This window comes from Ornithodoros turicata, chromosome 4, assembly GCF_037126465.1.
Source record: "Ornithodoros turicata isolate Travis chromosome 4, ASM3712646v1, whole genome shotgun sequence".
Taxonomy (NCBI): Eukaryota; Metazoa; Arthropoda; class Arachnida; order Ixodida; family Argasidae; genus Ornithodoros; species Ornithodoros turicata.
Window position 1 is genome coordinate 8,248,705 of NC_088204.1, and position 26,140 is coordinate 8,274,844.

Genomic DNA, 26,140 nt, shown 5'->3' on the forward strand with positions numbered 1-26,140 from the left:
AGGCAGAACCTATAGTACTCGTTGAGTTGGTCCCTGACACTGTATCGTAGTCTTCAAAGGCTTACAACACAGCCCCCGAGCACTCTTGTCGCTTTTTCTGCCGCCCGAAGAAATGCGGTCATCACAGCTGAAGACAAGTGAAGGACATGTGTACCAGAAAAGGGACAGAGTGATACGAGAACGGCGTGAGAGTATTGACCCACCAAGTCCTCATCAAAGTTGCCAATGTCCCTTTCTTACTGAAACAAGAGGCGCACATTGTCCGCTATACCACGTGAGCTAGATAGTAGAGTAGCCTACTTTTCTACAAATGGAACACATTCTAGTAATGAGGTAGCCACATATCGTACGTTAACCCAGGGAGATACAGTGACTTGTCGTATTTTTCCACCCTTTAGGAGATAACAGATAAGTGACGCAGATGGTTTTCCACAGGTATACACCCAGCATATTATGGGAACATCAATATATAAGACACGGCTCTGAATATGTCGACAGTGCACGTCTTTTGTCAGGATGGAAGGACTACGCTTCGCTACTTTTCTTTCTGCCCTGTTAGCCGTTGCCATAGGTTACCAGTATGAGACTCGTTATTTTACGACAAAGGTGAGACCCGTCTGCTTGGTCGTTTATTACAGAAGCACATAGTTAACCTAGATGCCAAACGAATTTGCACGCATGCAGCGTAGGATATAGTGACTGCATGACAATTTCTTTTTAGGTGGACCACTTCAGCTACGCTAACAATGATACATTCGAGGTGCGCTACCTGATCGCTGACCAGCACTGGAATTCCGCGCGCGGTGGACCCATCTTTATGTACACTGGAAACGAAGGAGGCATCGAGCACTTCGCTGAAAACACGGTACGTATACGTGTTCCTAACGGCCTGAGAGAATTATTGCGCATAATGGTTGTCCAATAAAAGCATAGCTAACAGCGTGGGGAAACGTACCATGTAAAGTGGCAGCAACATCAGCGCGATGCTTCGACAGGGCATTCTATAAAATAGTTCCAAATCGTGCACTAACTGCCATTCCACTGAATGCACCTAAGTTTTCGCGACGATTCAATCGTCACTCCCAGAACAACTCGTCGACCCTGTGTTCCATGAAATAAACCAATGATAGTAGTCATTATAGCGCTCTATATATCGACTGAAGTGACTACTCTGGCTTGCAGAAGCGCTGCCAAACACGATGGTTTTATATACACACGAGTTAGATGTACGAGTTAATGGATGTGCTATGTGTGAGGTTGCGAGCGACATCTGGGTGTGGTAGGGGTGAAGCGGTTCAATAGAAACGTTCTCAAGGTGGTGTAATTATGGCCCTGCATGAAGATACTCTAGAAAACGTGTGTGGAACTAATTACGAATATCCGAACTTCACGTAACACATCCAGGGCGTGATGTGGGACTGGGCCCCTGAATTCGAAGCCCTCCTCGTCTTCGCCGAGCATCGCTATTACGGAAAGTCTATGCCTTACGGAAATCGCTCATATGAGGTAAGGAACATTGTTTCATTAAGCGTACCGTGTGCAGTGAGGCGAATTCCGTTCCGTTCCTTTTCTTCCCTTCCTTTCCTTTTCTTCTTTTCCTTTTTGTCTTTTCCTTTTCTTCTCTTTTCTTTTCCTCTCCTCTTTTCCTTCCCCATTTACCTGTTTTTGGAATAGCAAGCCGACCTCCGTCTGGCTGACCTTTCCTTTCTTTTTCTCTTAATAAACGTATCCCCCCCCCCCTGAATTCCGTTTTCTAGGATCTCAAGCACCTGGGCTACCTGACGGTCGAGCAGACGCTAGCAGATTATGCCGATCTGGTGGCGCACCTCAAGGCTACACTTCCAGGAGCCGCTCAAAGCCCCGTCATCTCTTTCGGTGGCTCTTACGGTGGCATGCTGGCAGCGTGGTTCAGGATGAAATATCCCCACGTAACCATTGCGTAAGTGAAGCCAGAAACCCCAGCCACCTTGGGAAGATCGAACGCTATCGAACTGCCGATTAACTCCGTGGAACACATTTGCAGAGCCTTAACATCCGGCGCTCCAGTGTTGCAGTTCCAAGGTCTGACCGAGTGCGGTGTCTTCGACCGTGTACTGACCAAGGCGTTCCAGAGTGCGTCGAGCGCGTGCACCTCGGCAATCAGAAAGTCGTGGGATGTTATGGAGCACATGGCTTCTACAGGTGAATTCCTGCTTCCTACAAAACAGCAAATTAAAGCTTTGACCTGAATCAAGCTGTTTTGGATTGGCTCTGAATTTGTGATAACGAGTCTTCCTTCAGATAAAGGGGCTCAAGAGCTCGGCCAGGTCTTCAAGATGTGCCATGTCCTAAGTCCCAGCATCTACACAGTGTTCCGATCCTGGGTGTATAACATTTACGTCATGATGTCCATGATGAACTATCCTTACCCGACAAACTTCGTCGTCCCCGTGCCGGCATACCCTGTTCGGGTAAGCGGGTGAAATCTGAATTCAGCCAATTGCTGTTAAGTCCACGAGTTGGTGCAGAGTGAACTACTTTGTGTTATGAACCTTGGTAGGCTGCTTGCAAGTATCTGGACGCTGCGCAAAGCGACAACCGAACCCTGGTGGAAGGAGTATACAAGGCGATCAGTATTTTCACGAACTACACTGGGAGCCTAAACTGCCACGAGACCAGTGGACTCACCGGCAATCTGGGAGGTGATGCTGGTTGGGGTTTCCAGGTAAACGACAAGCAGGCATAAAAAACAAGAAGTCCTGCCAAGAGACTGCATAGTTAAGTTCTTTAACCAATTAATTGAGTCGCGAAAATATTGACAGTCATGCACCGAGCTGGTGGCGCCAAAGTGCTCGGACGGTGTGCACGACATGTTCTTCCCCTCTGCATGGAACCTCACCGTCTATAGTGAGGGATGTCGGCAGACACACGGAGTCACTCCCGACGTCAACAAGATGATCAAGAACTACGGAGGAAGAGATATCCTGTCAGCTTCCAACATCATATTTAGGTGAGTTTTGCTATGGTCTTCTCTGCATTTCGAGCGTGGTATGGGGAGATTTCATGTAACTCCGATTAGACAGTTTGTTTTGTTCGGGGTCATAAGGGTTACCAAGGGTTCAGGGCCGACCTAGTCGTTGGGCGAGCACCGGACAAAAATAAAAAAAAATCAATCCATCAACTTAAGTATCAATTTGTAACAGTAATTTTTCATCATATATTTATACAATGCTCAATAAATACATCAGGTACTAAGTCAGACAATGCTGGTACAGTAATGTACTGTGTATACTGTATGCATACCAGCACTGCTCTGGTACCGTGAATTCATGTTTTGTTTGTTGTCGGCGTATGATGGAGACGTCCCAACCTGCCCAATTATTACTACACATAAAGTCAATCCTACTGGTATTTATACCGCAACCGTTTCCACTCAGGTGCGTTCTGGTAGGGTGCTTTAGTAGATCGATACGACACCAAACGATAAAGGGAGCCACTTGAAACGGATCAGGCGACTGGCTTTCGGAGCCGTTACCGTATAAACACCACCCGATCTAGTAAACTCGCTATTAGAGAGCTCTACTGCATCGCACGCTATCGCCTTTGCGTACGCAAGGGATAGCGTTGGTGGTTCTGTGCACGCGCAAAGACACGAGCAAAGCTTAGAGTATTGCGCAGAACCGCTACGCTATCCCTTATGTACGCAAAAGCGACAGCGTACGATATACTAAAATTCACTGTTATCTCTCGTCTTTATTCCTGAATTGGCAGGTTTGTTGGTTTAAAGAAGGAAGATATAGGAATATGTGACCGCCTGTAAATCTTGTCTTTCATTTGGATCGCTAAGTGCGTTGTTTTGTTACCTTGCAGCAACGGCGACTTGGACCCTTGGTCGGCAGGTGGATTCCTCGAGTCCGTCTCCGACTCCTTGGTGGCCCTGGTGGTTGAAGGCGGTGCCCATCATGATGAACTGCGAGCGGAACATCCGAACGATTCAGATTCCGTGCGAACAGTTCGGGCAAAGGAAAAGGAATACATAAGGCTATGGCTTCATCAACACAGACGGGGGACGTGATAAGAACGCAGCAACCCCGAAAAATACAAACAAAGAAACAAATGAACAGCTATTGTAACAGCTATGTTCCTATTGTAAACAGCTATTGTAACAGCTATGTTCCCTCCCAAGAGGAGTTTCCTTCCAGTTCCCTTCATGTTCCCTCCAGTGTCCAGTTCCCTCCATGTTCCTTCCAAGAGGAGGGAACATGTTGGTTTCGTCTATAGGCCACTTGAAGGATGGTGAAGATTGCATTTGGCATTTGTGCATTAAAAAAGTGTTTGTATACGACACACTCTCCTTTCTGCTTTACCAGAAGCAAGTATGTAACGATACGAACATTTACATATACCCCTGTGGTTGCGTTTTTCCTTTGCTTTAGCCAGGGAAAATTGTATATTATGAAATTTTCGGTACAAGTGTCGCGGCAGTAAAATTCACTAGATTTCGAAAGAATTCTTTTTTTCCCCAGGCATACTTCAGATCCCTTAGATCTAGGAAATTTAGTTAGGAAAATTAAATCTAGGAAATCTGGCAACACTGCTGAGTCGACGACGCTTGCAGCGCCGTCTCCTTTCCCTCTCCCGAGCTCCCATTCGCAGCTGCGCAGACCCTCTCTCCCTCCTTCCCAGGCTTCACCATCTCTCTCTCTCTCTCTCAAAGACATACAGCTTTTTCCACTTTGACAATCCTAATACAAACGCATTAAAAAGAGTTCCAAGGAAAGGAAAGGAACGGACTCAAGTAGAGACATTAAACATCAGTGACAAACACTTGAAAGAGGTTGTCACTCCGGTGCCTATACTTGTGTCCGTTCATTTTATTTTCCCAGCACTGTCTTTTATACAGATTTTAGAATGGCAAGCCGCCCAGTTTTCAACTTTATTCTATGGAAATGTGATGCGGTGGCCATCACCTGTGTTGTTGGTAGGGTATATACAATCCAGGAGTATCTCATAGTGTGAAAGCCATTACATGATTGAAAAGAGAGAGAGAGTTTAAACGTGTTAAGTATTAGAAGCATGTAGACACATATGTGAAAGGTATAGAGATGACATCAACTACCAAGGTCTTCAACACCAAGGTTCACGAGCGCGCATGTGGTACTGGAGAGGGTCACTGCGTTCGTTGTAAGCCTTGGTGATACCCTTTCGCCCTGTTTATCATACTGGCAGGGAGAGATTCATTGTCCGATGATGAGCCAAGCTATATCGTGTGCGGGAGATTCTGCACGCGCGTCTCCTTAAGTAACGCGCGCTTCCAGGTGTAACATTCCTTACTTTCCTAGAACTGTGCCTCTTGAATTTCAAAGCGGTCACGTCGTGTAACACTGTACGGACATTTCCGTGTCGAGGGGAGGTGACATCCATATATTCCCGGCATAGCCGGTTACTGTGCCGGTACATCGGTGTGTGTTGGTAGCATGGAAGGAATAAGTTTCGCTGTGGTGGTGGTGACGGCACTGGTGGTTCCTTTCGTCAGTGGGTGCAGTTATGAGACGCGATACTTCAGGACAAAGGTAACGTTTTCACGAATACCATCTTGCTATGCGTCATTCCTTGTATACATAGCGCGCATTTTTTCGAGCGATAGAACGATATAGAGCCTAAGTATTACTGCACACTGCTTCGCAAGCGAACTTGTGTTCAAGCTGAACACAGGCGCTCTCATTGCAACTCGTCAGCACTGTTGCGTTATGCTGATGAGTTCCAATTATACCCAAATGGACGTCGGGGAATGGGATACTGACATGCTAAAGAAGCAAAGGCGAACTACGGAACGTGCAGTCATAAAGCATGTGGTTTCTTTTCTTATATAATTGCCTGGTTATATTAGAATGGAATATAAATTGCATGTACTGCAAAGGAGGGCAGTGCGACTCATCATCAATGCCGACTTTTTTACTAGCTCCACAGAACTTTTTGCGAATGCGCGTGTTTTAACTGTACCTCACATGTTCATTCTGAAACTAGGAATTCATATTCACAAGTTGTTAAAAGATGGGAAAATAGACTTTTCTACGAGAATCTCGCCGTATAATTTAAGAGAAAGCAGGAAGTGCATTGTACCGACGATTCGAACAAACCACGGCAAACAGGCTTTGCCGTACGTAATAGCACTTTTTATGAATAAGTTTTCAAGTTTTTTGGACCCCCGTTGTACACAGACCCAGTTCAAGCGCGTACTCCGATCACATTTAGAATCTGACATCAATATCAGTCTATTATGACGTAAGATTAACCCGTCGCACGTTACCATGTGTACTTGATATGTTTTATCATGACTTGTATAGTTAAAATAACCAGAAATTTTATGTTGAATTCAATCGTAGAAATTGTATAACGCCGAGTGCATGTCATGTTATGTTATGCATGTTATTCATGTTATTTCTGTTACTGTTATTGTTGTTTCCTGGTCCAGGTACCTCGTCAGGCTTATGCCTTTTGTACCTGGCCCACATTTCTGCGGAAATGAAAATAAACAAATAAATAAAAAACTCTAATATGCAAACTTCGTTATTAATTACATTTATAAGATCCGTACATAGAACGTGATGTGTTCACTTATTGTCCTGCATAGTATTAATAAATATCGTCTGCAAAAATTGAGAAACTGGTTTCAGCAAAAGCCCGGATCAGCGTAAGTAGCGCTGCGGTGGTGCCTTAGCTCCTGTACGTTGTATGAGAACGGGGAGCACGATTCTTTCAGGTGGACCACTTCAGTTACGTCCACCAGGACACATTCGAGATGCGTTACCTGATCTCTGATCAGCACTGGAATTCTACCCGCGGAGGACCTATCTTTTTCTACACGGGAAACGAAGGAGGCATCGAATTCTTTGCTAAACACACGGTACGCATTTGCTTTACGCTACGCTAATAACAAATGATCCAAACGAACAAAACTGCACGGTTTAAGTTAAGTGAATGTGTTGTGTCGTTTTTCTGTCCCTGTTCCAAGCACTGGAGTTTTTTAGATTGAAAAAATTCGGGGTCTATTCAACGACTGAGTCTTGTGAAAACAGGCAGTAATATTATCGTGCCGGGTGATCGCTGTATCCGGTATCCGGAACAATTCGTTATATCGAGGTCTGACGAAAGCCGGAAGCGTCAGGCCTTGTTCATTGCATGCAAAGTTTTGCATTTAGGTTCGTGGCTTTCAATACTCTCCTATCTAGCTCAGACTTCATTGAAGGCATGCTTTATTAACCTCAACACTAGTCTAGACTGCTAGAGAACAACTTTTATCGAACTGAGAAGACCAGTAAATCTAGCGATCCATTGCAAGTATAGATGGAAGCAGAAACTTTCAAGTCGGGAGCCGCCGATATTTGGAAGGGAGATTGTTCTAGAGCCTAGCAGAAGAACAGTTTCTGTTCGAAATATCGGCGACTCCAGACTTGCGGTTTTTGCTTCATGATATCGAACTGTGGTGCAAACATGGCGTGACATCTAATAGGTTTAATACACTTTAATATTTTTTCTTCTTCTCCTTTCGTTTCTATAACACGAAGTGACTGTACCTCAACATAAAGAAGTGAATACCGCCGAGATAAACTCCGAGTGTACCGAACACACAGCATGGTGTAGGAAAAGCTGTAAGCACGCGACATCACGTTCTGAGCATCACGCAATTGTACCTGTCACATAATTTATCGCTTCATCTACCCACCATCATTCAAATATAGTTATTGCATTGACAACTGCTCAGAGAGTTGGTGTGTAAACCACCGCAGGGACTGATGTGTGACTGGGCCCCTGAATTTGGGGCTCTTCTCGTATTTGCCGAACACCGCTACTACGGGAAGTCTTTACCTTACGGTAACCTCTCGTACACGGTAAGGGATTATGCCCCGGATGCATTAGCCATTGCTAAGCTGTGGCGTTTTGCAGAGTGGTCGATATTTGGGTTACCTGACGTCCGATCAGACCTTGGCGGATTACGCCGACCTGGTACGGTTCCTGAAGGCTACACTACCAGGCGCCGCCCAAAGCCCCGTTGTGTCTTTCGGTGGCTCTTACGGTGGCATGCTGGCGGCCTGGTTCAGGATGAAGTATCCTCACTTAACTGTGGCGTAAGTCAACGCATAATTACATGGATATACGTACATAACCAACATGTAGTTAATGTGTTTGTAAGTCAAACGTCGCCATGCCAGTACTGGATAGCTGTTTCGGCCTTCTTGGGCCTCATCAGCAGTACGCAGGCAGGCAACGTTTGAGCGGATGGCGTCAGAAGGTCACGTGGCACGTGATGCCTCCCGTCAGGGTGTCCTAAGACACCCTGACGTTGCCTGCCTGCGTCCAAGAAGGCCAAAACAGCTGTCCAGTACTGGCATGGCGACGTTTGACTTACAAACATATGCTATACGTGCAGCCAAAGAGCTCCTGATAATTTTCCCCCCTTAATGTAGTTAATGTGACAGACAATACCCAGAAAGGTCTGTTTCTTGGCGAGATATATAGGAACGCAATGTGGTGTCTACGTATCGGTTTGCAGAGCCCTGGCATCAAGCGCTCCCGTGCTACAGTTCCAAGGCTTGACCCCCTGCGAAGCCTTCAACCAGATCGTGGCCAAGGCCTATCATACGGCATCGTGCCATTGCGACACGGCGATACGGAAGTCATGGGACGTAATGCGGGACATGGCATCGACGGGTAAAGAGTCATTGCCGGCGCAGCATAGCATCATCGGCTAAAACGACGTCTTCTTTCAGACAACGGTTCTCAAGAGCTGGGTGAAATTTTCAAGATGTGTAACATACTAACCGCCGAGAACTATACGGAATTTCGAGATTGGGTGTACGACGCTTACGCCATGCTGTCTATGATCAATTACCCTTATGCGACAGATTTCCTTGCCCCTGCGCCCGCGTACCCTGTTCAGGTAGGCATAAAGCCCATAGGTGATATCTCGGACTATGCATAGGGTTTATGCACATGACGTCATCCGCAAGAATACGCCACTGTCGCTTACAGGCAGATGTGCTGCATCGGCCGCCATGTTGTAGGTCCCATACATGCAACTAACCATATCGCACCCACCGTATATTTGGCGTTTTAAAGTTATTGTGCAGTGTGATGTGTAGCATATCCAAGCAATTTCATGTTTTCGACGTTAATAGTCACCCAAAAAGCACATGGCAGCGAACTAATGCGGGAACATAAGTTCGAGGGACCTACAGTATGGCAGCGAGGTGACGTCAGTGAATAAACCCTATAGAAGAATAAACCCCTTTTTCTGTTGTTGTTCTGTTGCTATAGAAGGAGCCCCATTCGCTTTGCATGTTACCATTCTTAACGCAATGTACACGACACTTTGTTGTGCATGGAAGGACCTACTGGAACTGCATGTTCTTCTGAGATCTTGTACATTTAATGTCTCAGGTTCGTAAGCGCTTTGTAGTATATTGAGCAGTCTCTTAGCAATCGGCTTTCAAAGAAGTTGCTTCGCCAGGCAAAAGTTGCAGACTTCCTCGTCAAGCAACATTGAAGCGACTCGTGGCGCCACCTATTGAGAAATATCGGTGTCACTATGCAACAAACGCCTCCTCTGTTACGGCCATTCGAAAATAAGAAATACTACAAAATTTTGGTCTCGCATAATACAACGACGGCAAAAGATAAATGCGTTTCGGGCCGCATTCACTGCATTGAAAAAAAAAAAAAAAAAAGAAGAAAAACTTCAACGCATAAGACGCCATCCGCCGTGCTGAATCGTTCTCTCCCTTGGTTTCAGGAAAACGGAAGGGGCACGCCCTTTTGTGACACTGGCATGTTAAGTTATGATAGTTGTCACAAAAAGGCGTACGCAGCGCCTTCCACAAATCAGTAGTAGTAACGGTAAATGGATGTAGGATACCACGTGTTATGTGGTAAAGTCTGCTTTCATGGCGAATTCGGCTGGTCATTTTGTGGCAACACGGCCTAGCGCTCGGAAATCTCGGATCACGCTAGGGGCATCGCGGTCGCTCGTCTTCGAGTTCTGTCGTCTGCTAAACTACGTGATTTCAAAGTGCGGGCCAATGAGGGCACTCGCCACCGTTGCAGTGCGGATTTTGACGTCACCGTATATAGTTGAGCAATCCGCTGCTCGGTCGTTTTGAGACCGGGCAAAAGAGTGCTAGCTGGCAAATTCCGAGCGCTCGGAAGGCGCCACGCGAACATGCGAGATTGCTTCATTTTACCAGCGAACATGACTGCTCGAGATCTCGCAAAAAAAAAAAGAAAAAGTTGCTACAAAATGACCACCCCAATCCGCCATAAGAGTGTATGCTATCGTCTACAGGTTGCTTGCAAGTTTCTAGTCGATGGTCAGCACGACAACAGGACCCTGGTGGAAGGAGTCTACAAGGCAATCAGCATCTTCACAAACTACACCGGAAGTCTCAAGTGTCACGATGTCGGTGGGCTCACTGGCAGCCTCGAAGGCGATGATGGCTGGCATTTTCAGGCACGTGACTGCAGGGTCATCATAAAAAGTACACACGCGTAGTTGTCGCGTTACAGATGTATCTGTATGTGAACTAAACGCGCCATTTTCTTGGCAGGAGTGCACGGAGATGGTGGCGCCAATGTGTTCCGATGGTGTTCACGACCTGGCCTGGTCTTCCCCTTTCAATGCGACTGAGTTGAACGAGCGCTGTCTGAAGAAGTACAACGTCATACCCGACGTCGATAAGATTGCAAACACGTACGGGGGGAAACACATCCAAGCAGCTTCGAACATCATCTTCAGGTCAGATTGCTTTTTGAGTATACACTGCACTCTATTAAAACATAACTTCAGCCAGAACAGAAGAGCCGGCTATCATATACTGAATAACGTGGTTCACTCCTCTGATATGTTACCGGAGAAGACCTATGCCCTTTTGTGACACTTATGCAGCTGCACCAGCGGCATGGGCGAGCGGGTTAAGGCTTTTCGCTCGTTGGTGGTAGCCAAGGTCGTGCTGGAGACTGGGAGCTGGTGGGTTCGAATGCTATACCACCGGCTGTGCTGTCTGAGGTTTTCCCTGGGTTCTTCGAAGACTTTCTAGAGGAATATCGACACAGTTCCCCCGGAAGTCGACCCAGGACGCGTAGTAACCCCCGTGTACCCACTCCTTCCTGGTGTCATTTCTCCATCTGTCCACATCTGTATGCCGCTTATAGCCACGGTTGCGTCGCGGCGCTAATGACACGGAATAGAAAATATGCAGTTGCGTTAATTGTCACATAGAGGCATACGCACTCTACAAATCGGAGTCATATCGGTGTCATTCTGTACAATGGTTGGTCTCCAGCGCTCTTTATGCTGAAGTTACGTTTTAAGAGGCTTGTTACATCGTCCTACGACAAACATCTACTGCAGTAACGGCAACTTGGACCCTTGGTCTGGAGGGGGAATCCTGGAGTCCATATCCGAAACTCTGGTGGCTCTCACAGTGGAAGACGGCGCCCACCACTACGATCTCCGAGCCGCGCATCCGGACGACTCGGACTCTGTGCGGGCAGTTCGGGCAAAGGAGAAAGAATACATTCGCCTATGGCTCGATCAATACCGACAGGGAGTGCGATAGAACTTTGTCTGTTATCGACTTTTGATCTTGCAATAAGAGCATCATTGCTGTTATACACTATCGTTCACTATCATATCTTGCAGGAAAATCATTTGCGACTGAGAAGAATAGTCAGGCGGACTAGCAACTCTATAGAGTTTACATGTTCAACCGTTCAATCACACGGGTGAATCTTTTCTCTTGAAGGTAATGGACACACGGGCTACTTCGTCACCCGGTACTCAGATAGCAGCTCGGATAGTGCGCTTAGCCCATGGTACTTTAGATAGACAGATGTACATTATACTGCCGTATAATCTACCGTTTTCACTGTATATTGTGACCTAACAAGCGTAAGTTAACCTCAGGTAGGTACAGGCGGGTAAACCTATACAGATATCCGTCTGCAGACCAAGAACCAATTTCAACGGCTATTTCTGGACAATAAATACAGCTGTTCCACAATATCATACGTTCTGCATGTGTCTGTATCTTCCAAAACGTCCATAAACACACTTATTTATTTATTTTAACATACTGCGAGCCGTAGCACAAGCAGGAGGGGCCTTATCCTCAATAAAGCGAGTCACTACAGATCAGCTCAGGCGTCAGACAACGACCAAAAGGCTGCGAGACATTTTGACAAATTAATAAAAAGTTTCGCTCAAGTGGTTCAACCAAACTTAGCCAACAAGAAAACTGGAAAAACAGGAAAAGTACCGTTCACAAGGGATATCGTCACAATAACAAAAATTTAACAAAAAAAATTAGCTCAAGCGCTTCGAATAAACTAGCCGACTGAAAAATCTCTGGCGGGAGCAAGTTCGATTACAAGTTCGATCGTTCTTGGGAATAAACTATATTTGAAAGTATTAATCCTCGCAAAAATGGAAGTCAACAACCACGGATGTCGCCTATGACGCGTCCGCCTTGTTGAAAGTGGCTTCACGCAGTCTGATACTGTCAATTTTACTTTACCTGATAAGCAATCACTTAAGCATATAGCAGCGGATAAGCATCAATAAGCACTTTCGTTTGTACTACGAACTGGACGCCAACACAGATTCGCAGCCCTGGGAAAAGCAGCGACATTTGCCTCAATATCCTCCCACATTGAGGATATTTCGAGTCGAATCGCCCAGCTGCACTCTATTGGCACAACCGACAATTGGAAGGGATCTCCCGTTCGAAAGTTGCAAAAAAAAAAAAAAAAAGAGTTATAGCATTGTTGGCCAACGCGGAACCGTATCGACCACGCCGATGCATAGAAAGTCAAACCTGCCGATGGTTCTATTTACTTGTATACACGGTACAAAAAAACAATTGGCCGGATAAAAGCCTGTAAAGGAAGGAGATGGAAACGTAGAGAGAGAGCGAGAAGAAAAAAAGCAACTCGCTGTCGACCATAAACGGAGCACGTATTACGTGGTTGAAAGAAGGCTTCCAGTAAACAAATATCGGTGGAGTGTGGAAAATAGCCGCTGGCGAGGAAGCAACCTCGATGATGGCGCCATTACAAAAAAAAGTAGGAACAGACGCTGACCCAAACTTATCACAATCCCCCGGAGGGGAGTTGTGAATAAGGTCGATCCAGTACCGCTTATAGGCGCATCACATATTGGCACAGACAGCCGAAACGTCGCCGGACGACGACATGGAGCCACGTGGAGTGACATGCGTAGCGGCGGCGGTGGCGATGATCGTCCTGAACGTGATGAGTGTCTTCGGCGGTCAACACAACTACAGCGTCAATTATATCAAGCAGAAGGTCAGTGTGTTTTATTATTATTATAGCGTGTTGCATCCTGCAGTACCTGAACACGTTTCGGGCCTAACAAAAATAGTACGACTATAAAGAGGCATTTCGATAATGTAGTACACTGATCAAGGACAACAACAACAATAAATGAAGAGGTGATGATGACATGGGATGTTTCCCCGTGGTAGCCACAGGACGCTGATAAAGGACGCTAGTGTAGGACCTGTGGCATAAAGCAAGCTGACATACAATCTGCCAATTCAATCGGGTAGTGACCTACCAGTCTTGGACGCAGCACATGATATTGTGAGCCTCATGGTTCATCGATATCTCAGTCGGTAGCCTGTCGGCTTGCTGAGCCAAAGATCGCCGGTTGGAACCCCGCCGATGACGGTAGCAATGTGTGGTTAGTAAACATTGCGTCCAGCACCGCGTGTCGGAGACTTCCGGCGCGCGTCAAAAGAAAGGTGGTCCAAATTATCCGCAGTCCTACCCTGCGGAACGTGCAGCATGTCGTCCCACAAATGTGGTCGGACTCAACTTACATGTGCATCTACTCCAATTGGTACCTATTTATTATTATTTATTTATTTATTTATTGCCATTATTTATACCTCCAATTACCTATGTATTACGACCTCCGTTCACCCAAGCTTCTCCGTCGTCTAATATCGCTACTTTCGCGCCGTTCCGTAGCTTGGTATGAAGCCATCCTGGAGCAACGTAAAATAGTCTCCTGCTTAAGTAAGATATCAAGCTGCTATAGCATTGATATCTCACAAGTACTTGAACAATAAACATATAGACATACTACACAGGCACTGCGCTCTGCGTTGTTTCTCGGAGTAGCTCTGGGCGTTGCTTTCCTTTAGCAGTCGTACAGGCTATGTTTATTTCGTACAACCGGAAATTAACTAAGCGCATGAGGGAAACAAGGTATTATGGTCGAACGCCTCGTAGTCCCTAGACAAGGCCTGCGATGGGGGGGGGGGGGGGAGGGGGCGAGTAAGGCGACCACCTTAGGACCCGCGCTTGCATAGGCCCCGCGCTCGAATTCCTCAACCAAGGATTAATTTTTTTAAATATCAAGTATGCACTTAATCGTGTTAGACAGGCCCCTCGATGTGCCTTTGCCTCAGGCCCCGCACACCCCTAGAACCGGCCCTGTCCCTAGATGATGTGATATTGGACGGACCACATTGGTTCAGTGCAGTGTAACGGTGGCGAATTACCACCCAGCTGCAGGTTACGAACGAACGTTCTGGAAGAATGTGTAAGAGTAAAAACGTGCACTCTGTTTCAGCCTTTCAGGTCCCTGGTGATAATTATTACAACCTGCACGATTTGCCGAAAGGACGTAAAAAAAAGAAAAGAAAAGAAAAAAGCTGCACGAGGTAGCCACGAATAAATGCACTGCGTTTGTTATATAAATTGTAACATAAATTGTTTTCGTCGGAATCATCATCATCATCACCATCATCGTCGTTCCAAGAGCTTTTCACCAATGTAACTGGTGCAAGTGATGTGGATTTTCTTGTCACACACTAGTGAAGACGAAATACCCGTTTTGTTTGTCCTTATAATGAAAAAAAAAAAATGTAAATGGGCCAGTATTCTATTGCAAACACGGCTACAGTTCCGAGCGAGAGTAATGCCACCACACGTCCAGGTTATTCGCTGTATCCGTGTCCATAATAACAAATATCGCTCTAACGGGTTCCCGAGTGCGGTATGCTTCACGTCCGCCCTTTCTTTCAACTCCTCGTATCAGGTGGACCACTTCAGCTTCAGCAAGCGGGACGTCTTCCGCCAGCGCTACCTGGTGTACGACAAGCACTGGAACCGCAAAGGCGGTCCTATTTTCTTCTATACCGGAAACGAGATGAACATCGAAGTGGCAGCCAATCAGATGGTAAGTCTCTTCCCTCGCTAGAAGTGTCATCCAATAACGGCCCATCTCGCAGGGTGTGATGTACAACTGGGCTCCAGACTTCAAAGCTATGCTGGTGTTCGCGGAGCATCGTTACTACGGAGATTCTCTGCCCTACGGCGAGCTCTCCTTCAGCGTAAGGCGCTTTCGTTATATGCGTGAAAGACAAAGTGCGAGAAAAGGAATAAAAATGCAGGGTCGAGAAAGACGCGGCTACCTGACGACGGAACAGGCTCTCGCCGACTTTGCGCACCTGATCCAGCACATCAAGGCTACGGTGCCCGGAGCGAGGAAGAGCCCAGTGGTGACTTTCGGAGGGGGATACGGCGGCATGTTAGCTGTCTGGATGAGGAGGAGGTACCCGCACCTAGTCACAGGGTAAGAGCATAACGCGCCTCTCCTGGAAAGCTCTGGGACAATGTCGCATGGCGCTGCGGGAGCACTCAGTTTTGGACGCTGCTCAGCTGAGGAGCCCCATGGCTCTTTAACTCCACCCACTGTTGTGTCTCCTGAACAGCGCCTATGCGTCAAGTGCTCCAATCGGGTACTACAGCAGCGAAGTACCCTGTGGAAAGTTCCTGAAGGCCATCACCGAAAACTACAGGACTCATTCGTCCAATTGTGTGGAGAGCATCCGGCGATCCTGGGGAATCATCGACAGAATGGCTGAGACAGGTAAACATATAGTCCACATATAGTATAGTCGACATGTAGTCCGCATTCCCCTGTCACTGCCAAAATAACGGCAGCGCGACTGATGCCCCCCCATAGTCACTGTTGTTTCTCTCGCAGTAGACGGTCATTCGAACAGCTGAACTATCAGTGCCAATCTCCTTGGTTGTCAACGATTCAAAGCGGAATGATTCTTAACAACTTCAAGCTTGCAGCATTTTGCACATGCATGGAAATCACCCTTGCATGCTACGCTATGTAGTTTATCATTGACTTCAGACACGGGCCTGGAGTTCTTGACGGACACGTTTCACGCCTGCCAGAGACTTACCCCGGACAGCGTGCCTGTCCTCAAGCAGTGGCTGCGGGAGGTTTACCAGACATTAGCCATGCTCGATTACCCGTATGAAACGGATCTCTTTGGAAAACTTCCTCCCCACCCCGTAAAGGTAATCCCACTGCTTCTTATTTCTTACAGCATCCTGCTCAACAAATACCCTCTCACCTTATACCAAATTGGAAGACTAGCTATTTCTCGTTTAGTTCCTTATTTCGACTATCAAATAACAACGTGTTCTTCAGCACAGAATATAAAGGATTAGGAACTAATGGTGATGGTTATGTGATATATTTATATCACAATTTGAACGCGCGTAAAGAATACTTTCGGTTTTCGACACCATCCGTGAGCCGGTTCAATACTTTGTAATTTACATGTTCGGAGACACCGTTTTCGGGCAATGTACGTACCTCGGCGTCGAAGCATCTGTAATGGATATTTTCACATTGGCGTCGTGTCTTAGCGGCTCTCCAGCGAACCACCCTCGGCGTGCTCTAAAACAACTCCCGTCGGCCCCATCCAGCGCCATCTATAGAGTACACAGATAACCTTCGAGATTCCCAGCGGCTCGCGGGCCCCCTACTGGAGGCAAGCGTAGCCCAGCCTGACACAAAATGGATAGGACAAGTTTACTACTACTACTAGTACTACTACTACTACTACTACTACTACTACCTTGGTCCGGCCCTCCCAACGTCATCGGCACCACAGAGCATGCGCATAAGCAGTTATGAAAAGGGGTCTGCAGGGGAACACCATCTCCTCTATACATTTGGTGACCCGAACCATGAACCATGTTCGGCATAATCAGCCCGTTTACCATCCAAAATTTGGCAACTTTCACGCAAGTTCATCACCGACGGGACGCTACAGCGCAGTCCCTCTACATGTCCTTGATCTATTTGATAATTTTGCATTTCTACGTGACCTGCTACCGTTCATAACGCTGCTTACAATGGAGAGCTCGAGAACGGCAAACCCCCGTGACAAGCCTCCGTTTATCTTTAACAGGAAGCTTGTCGACTCCTGTGGAACCCTCTGCAAACAGATCCAGACCTCATATCCAGCCTGCATAAAGCAGCTTCCATCTTGTACAACAGCACCGGAGATGCCGCCTGCTACAGCGTAGATGGGGTGCCTGGCGACCATTCCGGGTGGAGCTTTCAGGTGAGATATTTGCATCGTATATGCTATTGTCCAATATTGACCAACACGCTCACAGACGTGTACCGAGCTGATAATGCCCACGTGTTCGGATGGAGTAAGCGACATGTTCCAGCCTGAGGCTTGGGATCTGAAGAAGTTAGCCAAGAGGTGCCAGCAGAGGTTTGGCGTCACGCCTGATCCGTCAAGGCTTAAGATGCTTTACGGAGGCAGCGACATGAGTAGCACCACCAACCTCGTATTTACGTGAGTAACGCACGGGGTTTATTCTTCTGTACGTGTGTAGCTTGATGACAATATTATGACAAATATGGCTATGGCTATCGCAACCGGCTACAGCGGGCAACGACATTTGCAGTGCGCTCCACAGTTATACGACTGCTCCAGTACTGTTTATCCATTCATCTGGTGTGCGGCACAATCACGTAATCATTCATCATCGTCAAAACAATCATAGCCCCATTTGTCTTGACTTGTCTTTCGCTAGCGGACGTTGGGAGTTCTCCCATATTTTGAGTGTTTCGTGTGTTCGTGTCTATTTGTCTGTGTCTCCCGAGTTGAGTTGTGTTGAAAGACAGAAGAAAAAAAACAAATACATGGAGGAAGAGGCACTCATTACGAGGGCCGGCTACTCCAGATCAATTATAGAAAAACAAAAATAGTTAACTACAATAAGAACAACGATGACAGACACTCAGTCAGTCACCTGCACACTGTCTCCCGGTTTTTGCACCTTCCTAATTCTTCTCAACAATAGCGTTGGCACGCGTGTTGACCAAGTACTTCGACACACATTATTTTTAAGAAGCGCATATATTCCGCCTAAAAGAGTACGTAATTACAGCATAATCCCTCGTAAATAAGGTGCACTGTGCCTCATAAGACAACCTGCTAGAACAGTTCTTCTTCTTTCTTTTTTTGTGAAAGATCTGAACTTGTTAAGGGTTAGCGACCATGAATCTAAAAAAAAAATATTTCACTTGCATGGATGAGATACCAACTGCCTATTCGCACGCAGCAACAACATGCGTGACCCCTGGCACGACGGAGGCATGTCCAAGAGCACGGAGACCCTGACGGCAATATCGGTGCGGAACGGAGCATACATGTTGGATCTGAGGATGCCCAACGATCACGATCCTATCTCTGTTGCTTGGGCAAGGACTAGGGTCAAGAGCGTCCTCTGGAGGTGGCTCATGCCCAGATTTGACATCTTCGGATGAGCCGGACAATGTCCTCCTTGTCTGCCATTGGATTGCCTTTGTTGGAAGACATCGACTGCAGATGACCAAACATGCCGCAGTTCGGGGTAGTTTTGAGGACAGGAAAGACACAAAGCAAAATGGAAAGAGTATGACATACACGTTTGGCACACGCGTTTTGCACACATTCGGCAGGTACCGGTCACGCCAGCGATTTCTCAGAGGACTACGTAATGTCGGAGAAAAAGATCTGAATTGCAGATTACTGTATCGCAAGCTGCGGCAAATGCCTTGGAGAGTACTATAGTATTTATTTACGACGCACCATTATTTATTTTCATTTTGTAAGTTGCACTGCATGTAAATACTCATGAAATACATGGCGATGAGGGAACTGCGTCTGTGAAGTATCTTTCTTTCCTGGGTCATCTGGGGGATCTGATTGAAATTTCGGTATTGGAGAGTTCTAGTGCATCGTTCGTTACCGCCCTTGCATACGTGAGGGATAGCGTTCGTCGCTCTGCGCATGCCTATAAAAGAAAGGGACCTTCGCGTGTGCGCAGAACCACTATCAACGCTATCCCTTATGTGTGCGAAGACGATAGCGTACGGTGTACTAAAACTCTCTATTAGCAGCAGCGTTACCTATATCGCATGAAGCAGCTACACGTACGACCCCTGCTGTTTTAAAAGTTAGTCAAAGAGCACGGCCACCAGGAGCGTGATCTGTGTGTCGACAGAGCGGATGACAGGTGAAGGGGTACTCGACCCACAACCACGGGCACAAGCGGTGCCTCTGCACCAAAGAAAGGTCGTGCCCAGAGTTACCATGCATGGCCACAGGGCGGGCCATGAAACGGATGAACAAAAAGTAACGAAATACAGCGTTCAATAGACGGTATTTCAAAGATCCGCGCGCCACCAAGCGCACAGCGCAAAGCAGCATGGGAACTTTGAGGGACACTGCTCTGTCGTCTGCTTCGTTATGGTTTAGCCCGTCTGACGCCGCTGCTGCTGCGCACACCGGGGATGTTTTTGTTCTTCTACATCCGCCTCTGGCCGTCTCGTAATGCTCTGAGACGCTGGAAATTCCCATGAGCCCCTGCGTGCTTTTCTAAAAATGTCTATTACTTTTTCTATTTCTTATTCGTTTTTAGGGCGAGAGCAGTACTATATTTTTGAATTCTGATGTAAGCAAGCTTTCGTTTGTCCCATCCTACAGTTGGCAATACGAAAAAGGTCTATTTCTTTTGATCCTGCATGCGTTTCCAACTTTAGCCGCAGTGTAACATGTAGTCGAAGACAAAGCCAGCCAGAAAGCGCGTGCATCGCCGGCTGTAAGTGGCGCGAGATGCAGAAAAATTCAAACCAAGGATCAACAGCGCTGATGGCCACCTCCAGCAAAGGACCCAAAGATGCTTCCAAAGCCCAGAGAGACCTGTCGCCCTTCTACACTATCCGTCGTACATTGGACAGCTACATGGTGACGAGGTGGTCAAAGTTTCCAGTGTTTCGGAACGTTGCCGTGCCTGCAACCCAGTCCGGTAAACCGCTACCCCTCGCGGAAGAGCTGGTGTTCCTTCGGACCTTCGATATTGGGAAGGCCGATGACGAACTTTTTCTGCCCATTTCCATCAACGGTATACCATTACCGCGTACCGTGGGGACCGTAAACGTCACCCCGTTCCTCAAACACGGTACCAACCGGCTTCGAATAGACCACTATGCAATGTCTGGTAAAGGAGGGGTGCTGGTGTCCATCGACTCTGTCAAACGCGCCACCGCTGGTGAGCTCTTACGCGCGCACCAACTGGGCAAGAAGATGAATTCGGCGGAAAGAAGTAAGTCCCTAATAGCGGAGACCATCAACACGAGCTTGGACAGCGAAGTCTCTGCCACGACGGCTGTCGTGTCTGTCAGCTGTCCCCTCAGCAGAACCAGACTTCAGGTGAGATACGATTCAATGTTGCAACATTGTGGACTCTAATTCGATTTCTACAGGCATGTACTGGTAGGTTTTAATCAATTTCTTAATTTACCTAATCCCCGATTCTCTTTTCGGCTACTTGAGCGCTGTAAATTTATTACCGGCAGTATATAAATCATTGGAATCCGCACCGTTTGAAATTCCCGCGCGGAGCGACGCATGCGCGATTGTCGGTCTGACGACATTTTGATGACACCGGGGCGTTCCCACTCACCTCGTCTCAACTATGTCATGATTTGATTCGGTCGCCCCCTTTCTCGGAATTCTTCGCGTCCCGCTACGGAGGACACTTACGTGAGGAAGAGGTGTGGGAGAGGATGCTTTTTTTTTAAATTCCGTGTTAGCACCGCGATGCAACTGTGGCTATGAGCGGCGTACAGACGTGGACAGATGGAGAGGATGGTAGGAAGGTGTAGGGGACAGGGGGGTTGGTATGCGTCCTGGGCCGACTTCAGGGGGAACTGTGTCGACATTCGTCTGGAAACTCTGCCGGAAAAACTCAGGGGAAAAGCGCAGACAGCAGAGCCGGTGCGGCGATTCGAACCCGGGTAACCTCCCAGGCGTGGAAAGTGGGGGAGATCGTTCCTGGCACCGATTCCGGGTACAGAGAGGGTGAGGAGGCAGAGAAGAGAGTGGAGAGGGAAACGCGTGTGTGCGTGCGTGTTTTAAGGTTGGCAGAAAGAAACAATATCTTGGGAGAGTGTAGTGTGACACACGTCGTTTGCAATGACATCAGGGTGTTCATTTTTAGCCTTTACAGAATGTTTATAAAAACAAAACAAAAATTATGACAGCAGTATAGGTATCCTTTTTCCAGTTGAATTCTACGGCCAGACGGACATCCTCTCAAAGAAAGTGTGTAACTACAAGATGGCTAATTACCTAAAATTCATTAATTAACTTTTAATTAGGGGATTACGGGCAAAAACGAGGTGGCAGATTGAGAGACTATGCTAGTTGCGAGCCATTTCACAAATACTTAAACACGCACGTACGTTAAAATATTCGTCCCCGAATTTTGATATGCAAATGAGTCGAAACAGCGGCGATTGGGAACGCGGGGAGTACACAGCACTCGTTTTACGTCAGAGGGCCACGTGATTTGGAGCAATGGAGATGATTGGAGCAGGTGCGCCGCTCAGCTGGCCAGATAAGCTGCCTTTCCGGCCCAGATAAGCATCCGTCAGCGAAGGTGATGCGCTCCTTAGGCGCGCTTTTTCCGTTTCGGCTCATTTGCATATCAAAATTCGGGGATGGATATTTTCACGCACGTGCTTGTTTCAGAATTTTTTAAACGTGTAACGGCATTCAACGAGGATAGTCTCTCAATCGGTTATCTCGCTTTTGCACGAAATTTCCTAATTAAAAGCCGGCTCTTTGCCCCTGGCTAACTTTTCCTTTTTGTTTTCTTAATAAACATACACCCCCTAATTAAAAATGATCTTCAGGTAATTAATTACCTGGTAGTTATACCCTCCCCCCCCCCCCCCTTTCCCAGAGGATATCCGTCAGGCCCTAGAACTCGACCATGCTGCTCTCATTGTCTTTTTTTTTTTTGTCTTTTTTACAAAACTTACTTAAAGGCTAAAAATAAACACCATGTATGTTCTGTAGGATTTTGAAGACTATATCGACTATTCCAGGTACCCTGTCGAGGAATCACCTGCAACCACCTGCAGTGTTTCGACGCCATTTGTTACTTGAAAACCAACGAGACAGCTCGAGGGCCAGGCGTATGGCGTTGTCCCGTGTGCTACCGTATCGTCGATGTGACGGACCTGGAAATAGACCAACTTTGGGTCGAGATACTAAAGGAAGTGCCTTCGTCCTGCGCAGAAGTACAGCTCTACGAAGACGGCAGCTGGACTGCCGTTGACGCGAAAGAATGGTCCGTGATATTGGCGGACGACTCGTTTGTGTCAACTGCCATTCTCGACGAGACCATCGATTTAACGGAAGATAGTTAACATACTCTCGCTCTCTTACGCTTAACACCTCTCTCTCTCTCTCAGCACTTGAGCATTTATGAGCTTGCAACCTGTAGCACTTGAAGGTGGACGTAGTTTTTAACGGATGGGTACACGCTCTAGACGAAGTATTTGTGCTGCAGTTTGCTTATGCGGAAAACCTAAATTTAGTAGTAAATAATGACTAAGCGCAATCAACGACGTCTTAGCGGGAATGAGCGATGTATGTAGAGTGAATATTTACTTTGACTGCGTTTTCCTTTGTGCGAAAAATATGATAGGTGTGTAAACGAGTTTGTAATGTGAAGTATACCTAATCGTAATCGACGTTAAATTGTCATTAATGGTACACGGTGCAGCGGAAGGAGTTCTATGGGGACTTTACGTGGGAGAGAAGGGTTTCCACCTTGGTTAGCCTCTTCCAAATGCATTACCAAATCTACCATTTCGGGGGAGGGGGGGTGAACTCCCAGAACCCCTTCTCTGGCTACGCCAGTGCATAGGAGTTTTCCCTTGTGTTCTGTCCTGTGTGTTGTGCCTTTTGCCTCAAAGTCAGGAAAATGTTACTTTAATCTCGCAACAAAGTAAGGAGTAAGTTGACCTCTTTATTCGTTCGACACCCCAACACACCATCCCTTCTGCTTTTCGAACAGGAACACCAGTCTTGAAAACTGTCTTGGTTACGAAGGATGAAGGTGTTCCTCGGTTACTCACTCTTCTTATAGCCACACACATACTGTGTTGAGACAATCTTTGAAGTGTAACATTTCTGCCGTTGGACTGTCACAATCAAAACTAAAAAAAAAAAAAAAAAAAGCACATCGAGCTTAACCTCCATTCGAATCGCATTCTGGAGCAAACCATTAACACTTCCCGTGTCACAGACACAGTCCTCTATACAGACAGGGTGTAAAAGCACACATCCCCAGAGAGCGCACAAAAGGGCTGTACCAGATAATCATTGCACAATCGAAATGTAGTCTATATCGGCCACTCGATGACGAGTGCCAGACACAATACGGGAAAGGCTGAACGGCAACGTCACATCCGGCCGAAGTTGGTCCGAGCGGAACTGCGCGCGCGTGCTCAAATCGGTCCGCGTCCACTCCTTGTAGCGTCTGGTCAGTGTGTGGACCTGAAGAGGGAGCTCCAGGAGATCGCGCCGTGCTAGCGTGCCATAACAGAAGGGACTCTGGTGGTTTTTTTCAGCGGCAGTGCATGCAGACGGAAGGTGCGGGGTGGTGGCCTATATTTTTTCTTCAGGGAAGAACGTCTCAACAGTCGAGGTGAGTGATGAATGTGATCTCGTGGAAGGATACACGGCTGCCAAAGCATATAGTATTGGCTGGCAGCTTGTTGAGTAGTTTCAAAAGGAATCCGGAAGACCCGAGGACAATTAAAAAAGTTCTTCGAGCATAGCATATGGACCAGGTAGTTGTCTTGCTCAAGTAGTTCAAGGTAGCTGTGCTCTGCCGTGAGCAAAAGGTGTCTGTGTATTGTTCGCGCAGACACCGATCTATGTAGCAAGCCTGCGATGACTGCACAACGGGAATATCTGCCCCTAACAACGGGGCATCACGTTCAGACGACTAGGCTATAGTAGTGTCAGAGGTTAACACAGAATTTCCAGGCATTGTAACAGCCAGCCATTGCAACATGAGTTCGTACGAGTGATGTTCTTTATGTCTGTGCGCCAGAAAAACTTCAATCATCATACATTTTTAGTTGAGGTGTTCAAACTCTTGGTAGACCTTTGCCGTAACACATGTTAAGGACACCTTGAACCGGCAATGAAATATGATAATCGCTGCCTATAACACCCTCGCAAATTCCCTGACTCGTCGTCACAACATGTGTTTGCTTTTCTGACAGCATCGCTACAAATGCTGCAATGACAGAAATTGTGCGGTTATTGGCCATTTCTGTCGCAGTAAAGCCGAATGTATCACTAAAAAGTAACGCCTACATTTCTACACGTGTGGTCCACCACGGCGAACAGTTCCACCACCATCATCAACCTGCCAAAAAGAAGATAAAAAAATGCGGGGCAGAAAAAAAAAAAAAAAAGATCCCCAAATATCCTGGATAATGTAGGTTTCTAGCAAAATCACGTAGAAAATTGAATCAGAACTTCACAATAACCAAAAGTCAGCTCAAAATCTTCCTGTTCAACCGCGCCAGTACTGTATGTTGTTAACGTCTTGGGAAGAACTCGTCAGGCTTGGTGACTATACGCAATTGTACTCCGTCGCGAGACATACTTTGAAACGAGAATCCTCGTTTGATAAAAGATCCCTGGATGATCCGCTATCAATTCCCTTCAAGGCATAACAAGGAGCCGAAGGTACACCATGTCTTCAGCAGCGGTCCTTCTGTATCATTTAGCCAACGGTCAGACAACGTGGAACACGGTTTGACGCGTTATTATCAGTCATGCTCCATGGTCGTATGTGTGTCAGTAGAGAGATGAAAAGGACGCATGTAAACTGGCAGCCCGATGTAGGCCAGAAACAAAACTGCATTCCACGAGAGTGCGGTATTATTCCGCGCGCATCCTGTGTGTGCTTTTGTTGCCGCTTTGGAGAGGAAAACAGAAAGGCCATGCGCGTTCGAAACTCGCCATCACGTTGCGAAGCAAGGACACCAAGAACGAAATCATAAAAAACATTCATTTTTGCGAAATGTGGGGCCCACGTTATAATACCAAAGTCTGACTAGCCTCCTGCTAAGTAACTGCGCTCTAAAACTTCACTTTGCGCCAACCGTGTCCACGAGGGCATGGACTAGACACTCTAAAAACAGAACTTCACCGCATAGCACGCTGTGCGCCAACCATTGCCACGAATGATAGGGTTATCGCTTCTGATCCGAAGAGAGAGGTGGGCGTACGCCTTTTTGTGGCGATTTGGATATATGAAAATTGCCACAAAAAGGCGTACGCCCCATCTCTCTTCGAATCAGAAGCGATAAACCTATCATTCTTGGCAACGGTTGGCACACAGCGTGCTATGCGGTGAAGTGCTGTTTTTAGAGTACCGTAACGGGCGTAGGGCAAGGGCTCAGGGTTGACTAGAGACAGCGCCACCTAGATACAGTAGGGCTGCTTATTGCCTTCTCTCCCTCCTTCGCTACGTGGGCATATAAAGTCAGAATTCGTCCGCTACTGCTGCCAAATCGCAGTTCTGCGAATTCAAGAACTCGCAAAGGATTGCACCTAACCTAACTTTTAACCTCCAGACTCGAACCCGTAAACAAAAAGCGCAACACGCTTTTGAGAAAGATATGGGACAGTTTTGCGCCTTATTTTAAAGTTTTTTTCCCATTTAATACACGGGGACGTCCAATCACAACTCGCAGACGACGGCGGTTCGTCTCCATGGCTACGACTGCGGAAAGCACGTTCGTGATTGGCTACGGCCATTGAATACACGATCCCGATTGGCTGACTCTTAGTTGTTGCGTCACATCGACGAGTGAGCAAGATTTCTCTATCTAGGTGGTGTTGCCAGAGATCGAATCCCACGGCCGACATTGCTGGCTAGGATT

The 26,140-nt window shown here is 47.0% G+C and overlaps 5 protein-coding genes across 6 annotated transcripts in view; 4 read left to right on the forward strand and 1 right to left on the reverse strand.

Annotated features, from left to right (window-relative positions):
* Positions 1-3,901, reverse strand: part of LOC135390920 (LIM domain and actin-binding protein 1-like) — a 96,719-nt gene extending 92,818 nt beyond the window's left edge. Inside the window, exon 1 of one of the 2 annotated variants that reach the window (XM_064620907.1) lies at positions 3,843-3,901. The gene's annotated coding sequence lies outside the window, so the exon portion shown is untranslated. The remainder of the gene's footprint in view (positions 1-3,842) is intronic. The other variant, XM_064620918.1, reaches the window with a different exon arrangement.
* LOC135390544 (lysosomal Pro-X carboxypeptidase-like) lies at positions 517-4,150 on the forward strand. Its single transcript, XM_064620238.1, has 9 exons — positions 517-606; positions 722-865; positions 1,405-1,506; positions 1,758-1,939; positions 2,024-2,181; positions 2,281-2,450; positions 2,540-2,704; positions 2,802-2,989; positions 3,850-4,150. Exons 1-9 carry the CDS (start codon positions 517-519, stop codon positions 4,052-4,054), a joined length of 1,404 nt encoding a protein of 467 aa, XP_064476308.1. The 3' UTR covers positions 4,055-4,150.
* Positions 4,151-5,363: 1,213 nt separating this feature from the next.
* On the forward strand, positions 5,364-12,043 carry LOC135392671 (lysosomal Pro-X carboxypeptidase-like). Its single transcript, XM_064623393.1, has 9 exons — positions 5,364-5,552; positions 6,743-6,886; positions 7,770-7,871; positions 7,927-8,108; positions 8,534-8,691; positions 8,751-8,920; positions 10,322-10,486; positions 10,584-10,771; positions 11,387-12,043. Exons 1-9 carry the CDS (start codon positions 5,457-5,459, stop codon positions 11,592-11,594), a joined length of 1,413 nt encoding a protein of 470 aa, XP_064479463.1. The 5' UTR covers positions 5,364-5,456; the 3' UTR covers positions 11,595-12,043.
* A 2,940-nt stretch (positions 12,044-14,983) lies between these two features.
* On the forward strand, positions 14,984-18,661 carry LOC135390545 (lysosomal Pro-X carboxypeptidase-like). The gene is made up of 8 exons (XM_064620239.1): positions 14,984-15,244; positions 15,297-15,398; positions 15,459-15,640; positions 15,780-15,937; positions 16,214-16,383; positions 17,286-17,441; positions 17,497-17,684; positions 18,457-18,661. Exons 1-8 carry the CDS (start codon positions 14,984-14,986, stop codon positions 18,659-18,661), a joined length of 1,422 nt encoding a protein of 473 aa, XP_064476309.1.
* A 1,280-nt stretch (positions 18,662-19,941) lies between these two features.
* Positions 19,942-23,288, forward strand: LOC135392672 (E3 SUMO-protein ligase PIAS3-like). The gene is made up of 2 exons (XM_064623394.1): positions 19,942-20,588; positions 22,271-23,288. Exons 1-2 carry the CDS (start codon positions 19,992-19,994, stop codon positions 22,592-22,594), a joined length of 921 nt encoding a protein of 306 aa, XP_064479464.1. The 5' UTR covers positions 19,942-19,991; the 3' UTR covers positions 22,595-23,288.
* The last annotated feature ends 2,852 nt before the right edge of the window (positions 23,289-26,140 follow it).

Excerpts from the sequence above, each read along its gene's own strand:
- LOC135390544 (XM_064620238.1), top strand. The coding sequence starts at position 517 with ATGGAAGGACTACGCTTCGCTACTTTTCTTTCTGCCCTGTTAGCCGTT. Across the intron at positions 607-721 it reads CTCGTTATTTTACGACAAAG|GTGGACCACTTCAGCTACGC; the intron begins GTGAGACCCGTC and ends ATTTCTTTTTAG. Across the intron at positions 2,182-2,280 it reads GGAGCACATGGCTTCTACAG|ATAAAGGGGCTCAAGAGCTC; the intron begins GTGAATTCCTGC and ends GTCTTCCTTCAG.
- LOC135392671 (XM_064623393.1), top strand. The coding sequence starts at position 5,457 with ATGGAAGGAATAAGTTTCGCTGTGGTGGTGGTGACGGCACTGGTGGTT. Across the intron at positions 6,887-7,769 it reads AATTCTTTGCTAAACACACG|GGACTGATGTGTGACTGGGC; the intron begins GTACGCATTTGC and ends AAACCACCGCAG. Across the intron at positions 8,692-8,750 it reads GCGGGACATGGCATCGACGG|ACAACGGTTCTCAAGAGCTG; the intron begins GTAAAGAGTCAT and ends GTCTTCTTTCAG.
- LOC135392672 (XM_064623394.1), top strand. The coding sequence starts at position 19,992 with ATGCAGAAAAATTCAAACCAAGGATCAACAGCGCTGATGGCCACCTCC. Across the intron at positions 20,589-22,270 it reads TCAGCAGAACCAGACTTCAG|GTACCCTGTCGAGGAATCAC; the intron begins GTGAGATACGAT and ends CGACTATTCCAG.
- LOC135390545 (XM_064620239.1), top strand. The coding sequence starts at position 14,984 with ATGCCACCACACGTCCAGGTTATTCGCTGTATCCGTGTCCATAATAAC. Across the intron at positions 15,245-15,296 it reads AAGTGGCAGCCAATCAGATG|GGTGTGATGTACAACTGGGC; the intron begins GTAAGTCTCTTC and ends CCCATCTCGCAG. Across the intron at positions 15,399-15,458 it reads ACGGCGAGCTCTCCTTCAGC|GGTCGAGAAAGACGCGGCTA; the intron begins GTAAGGCGCTTT and ends ATAAAAATGCAG.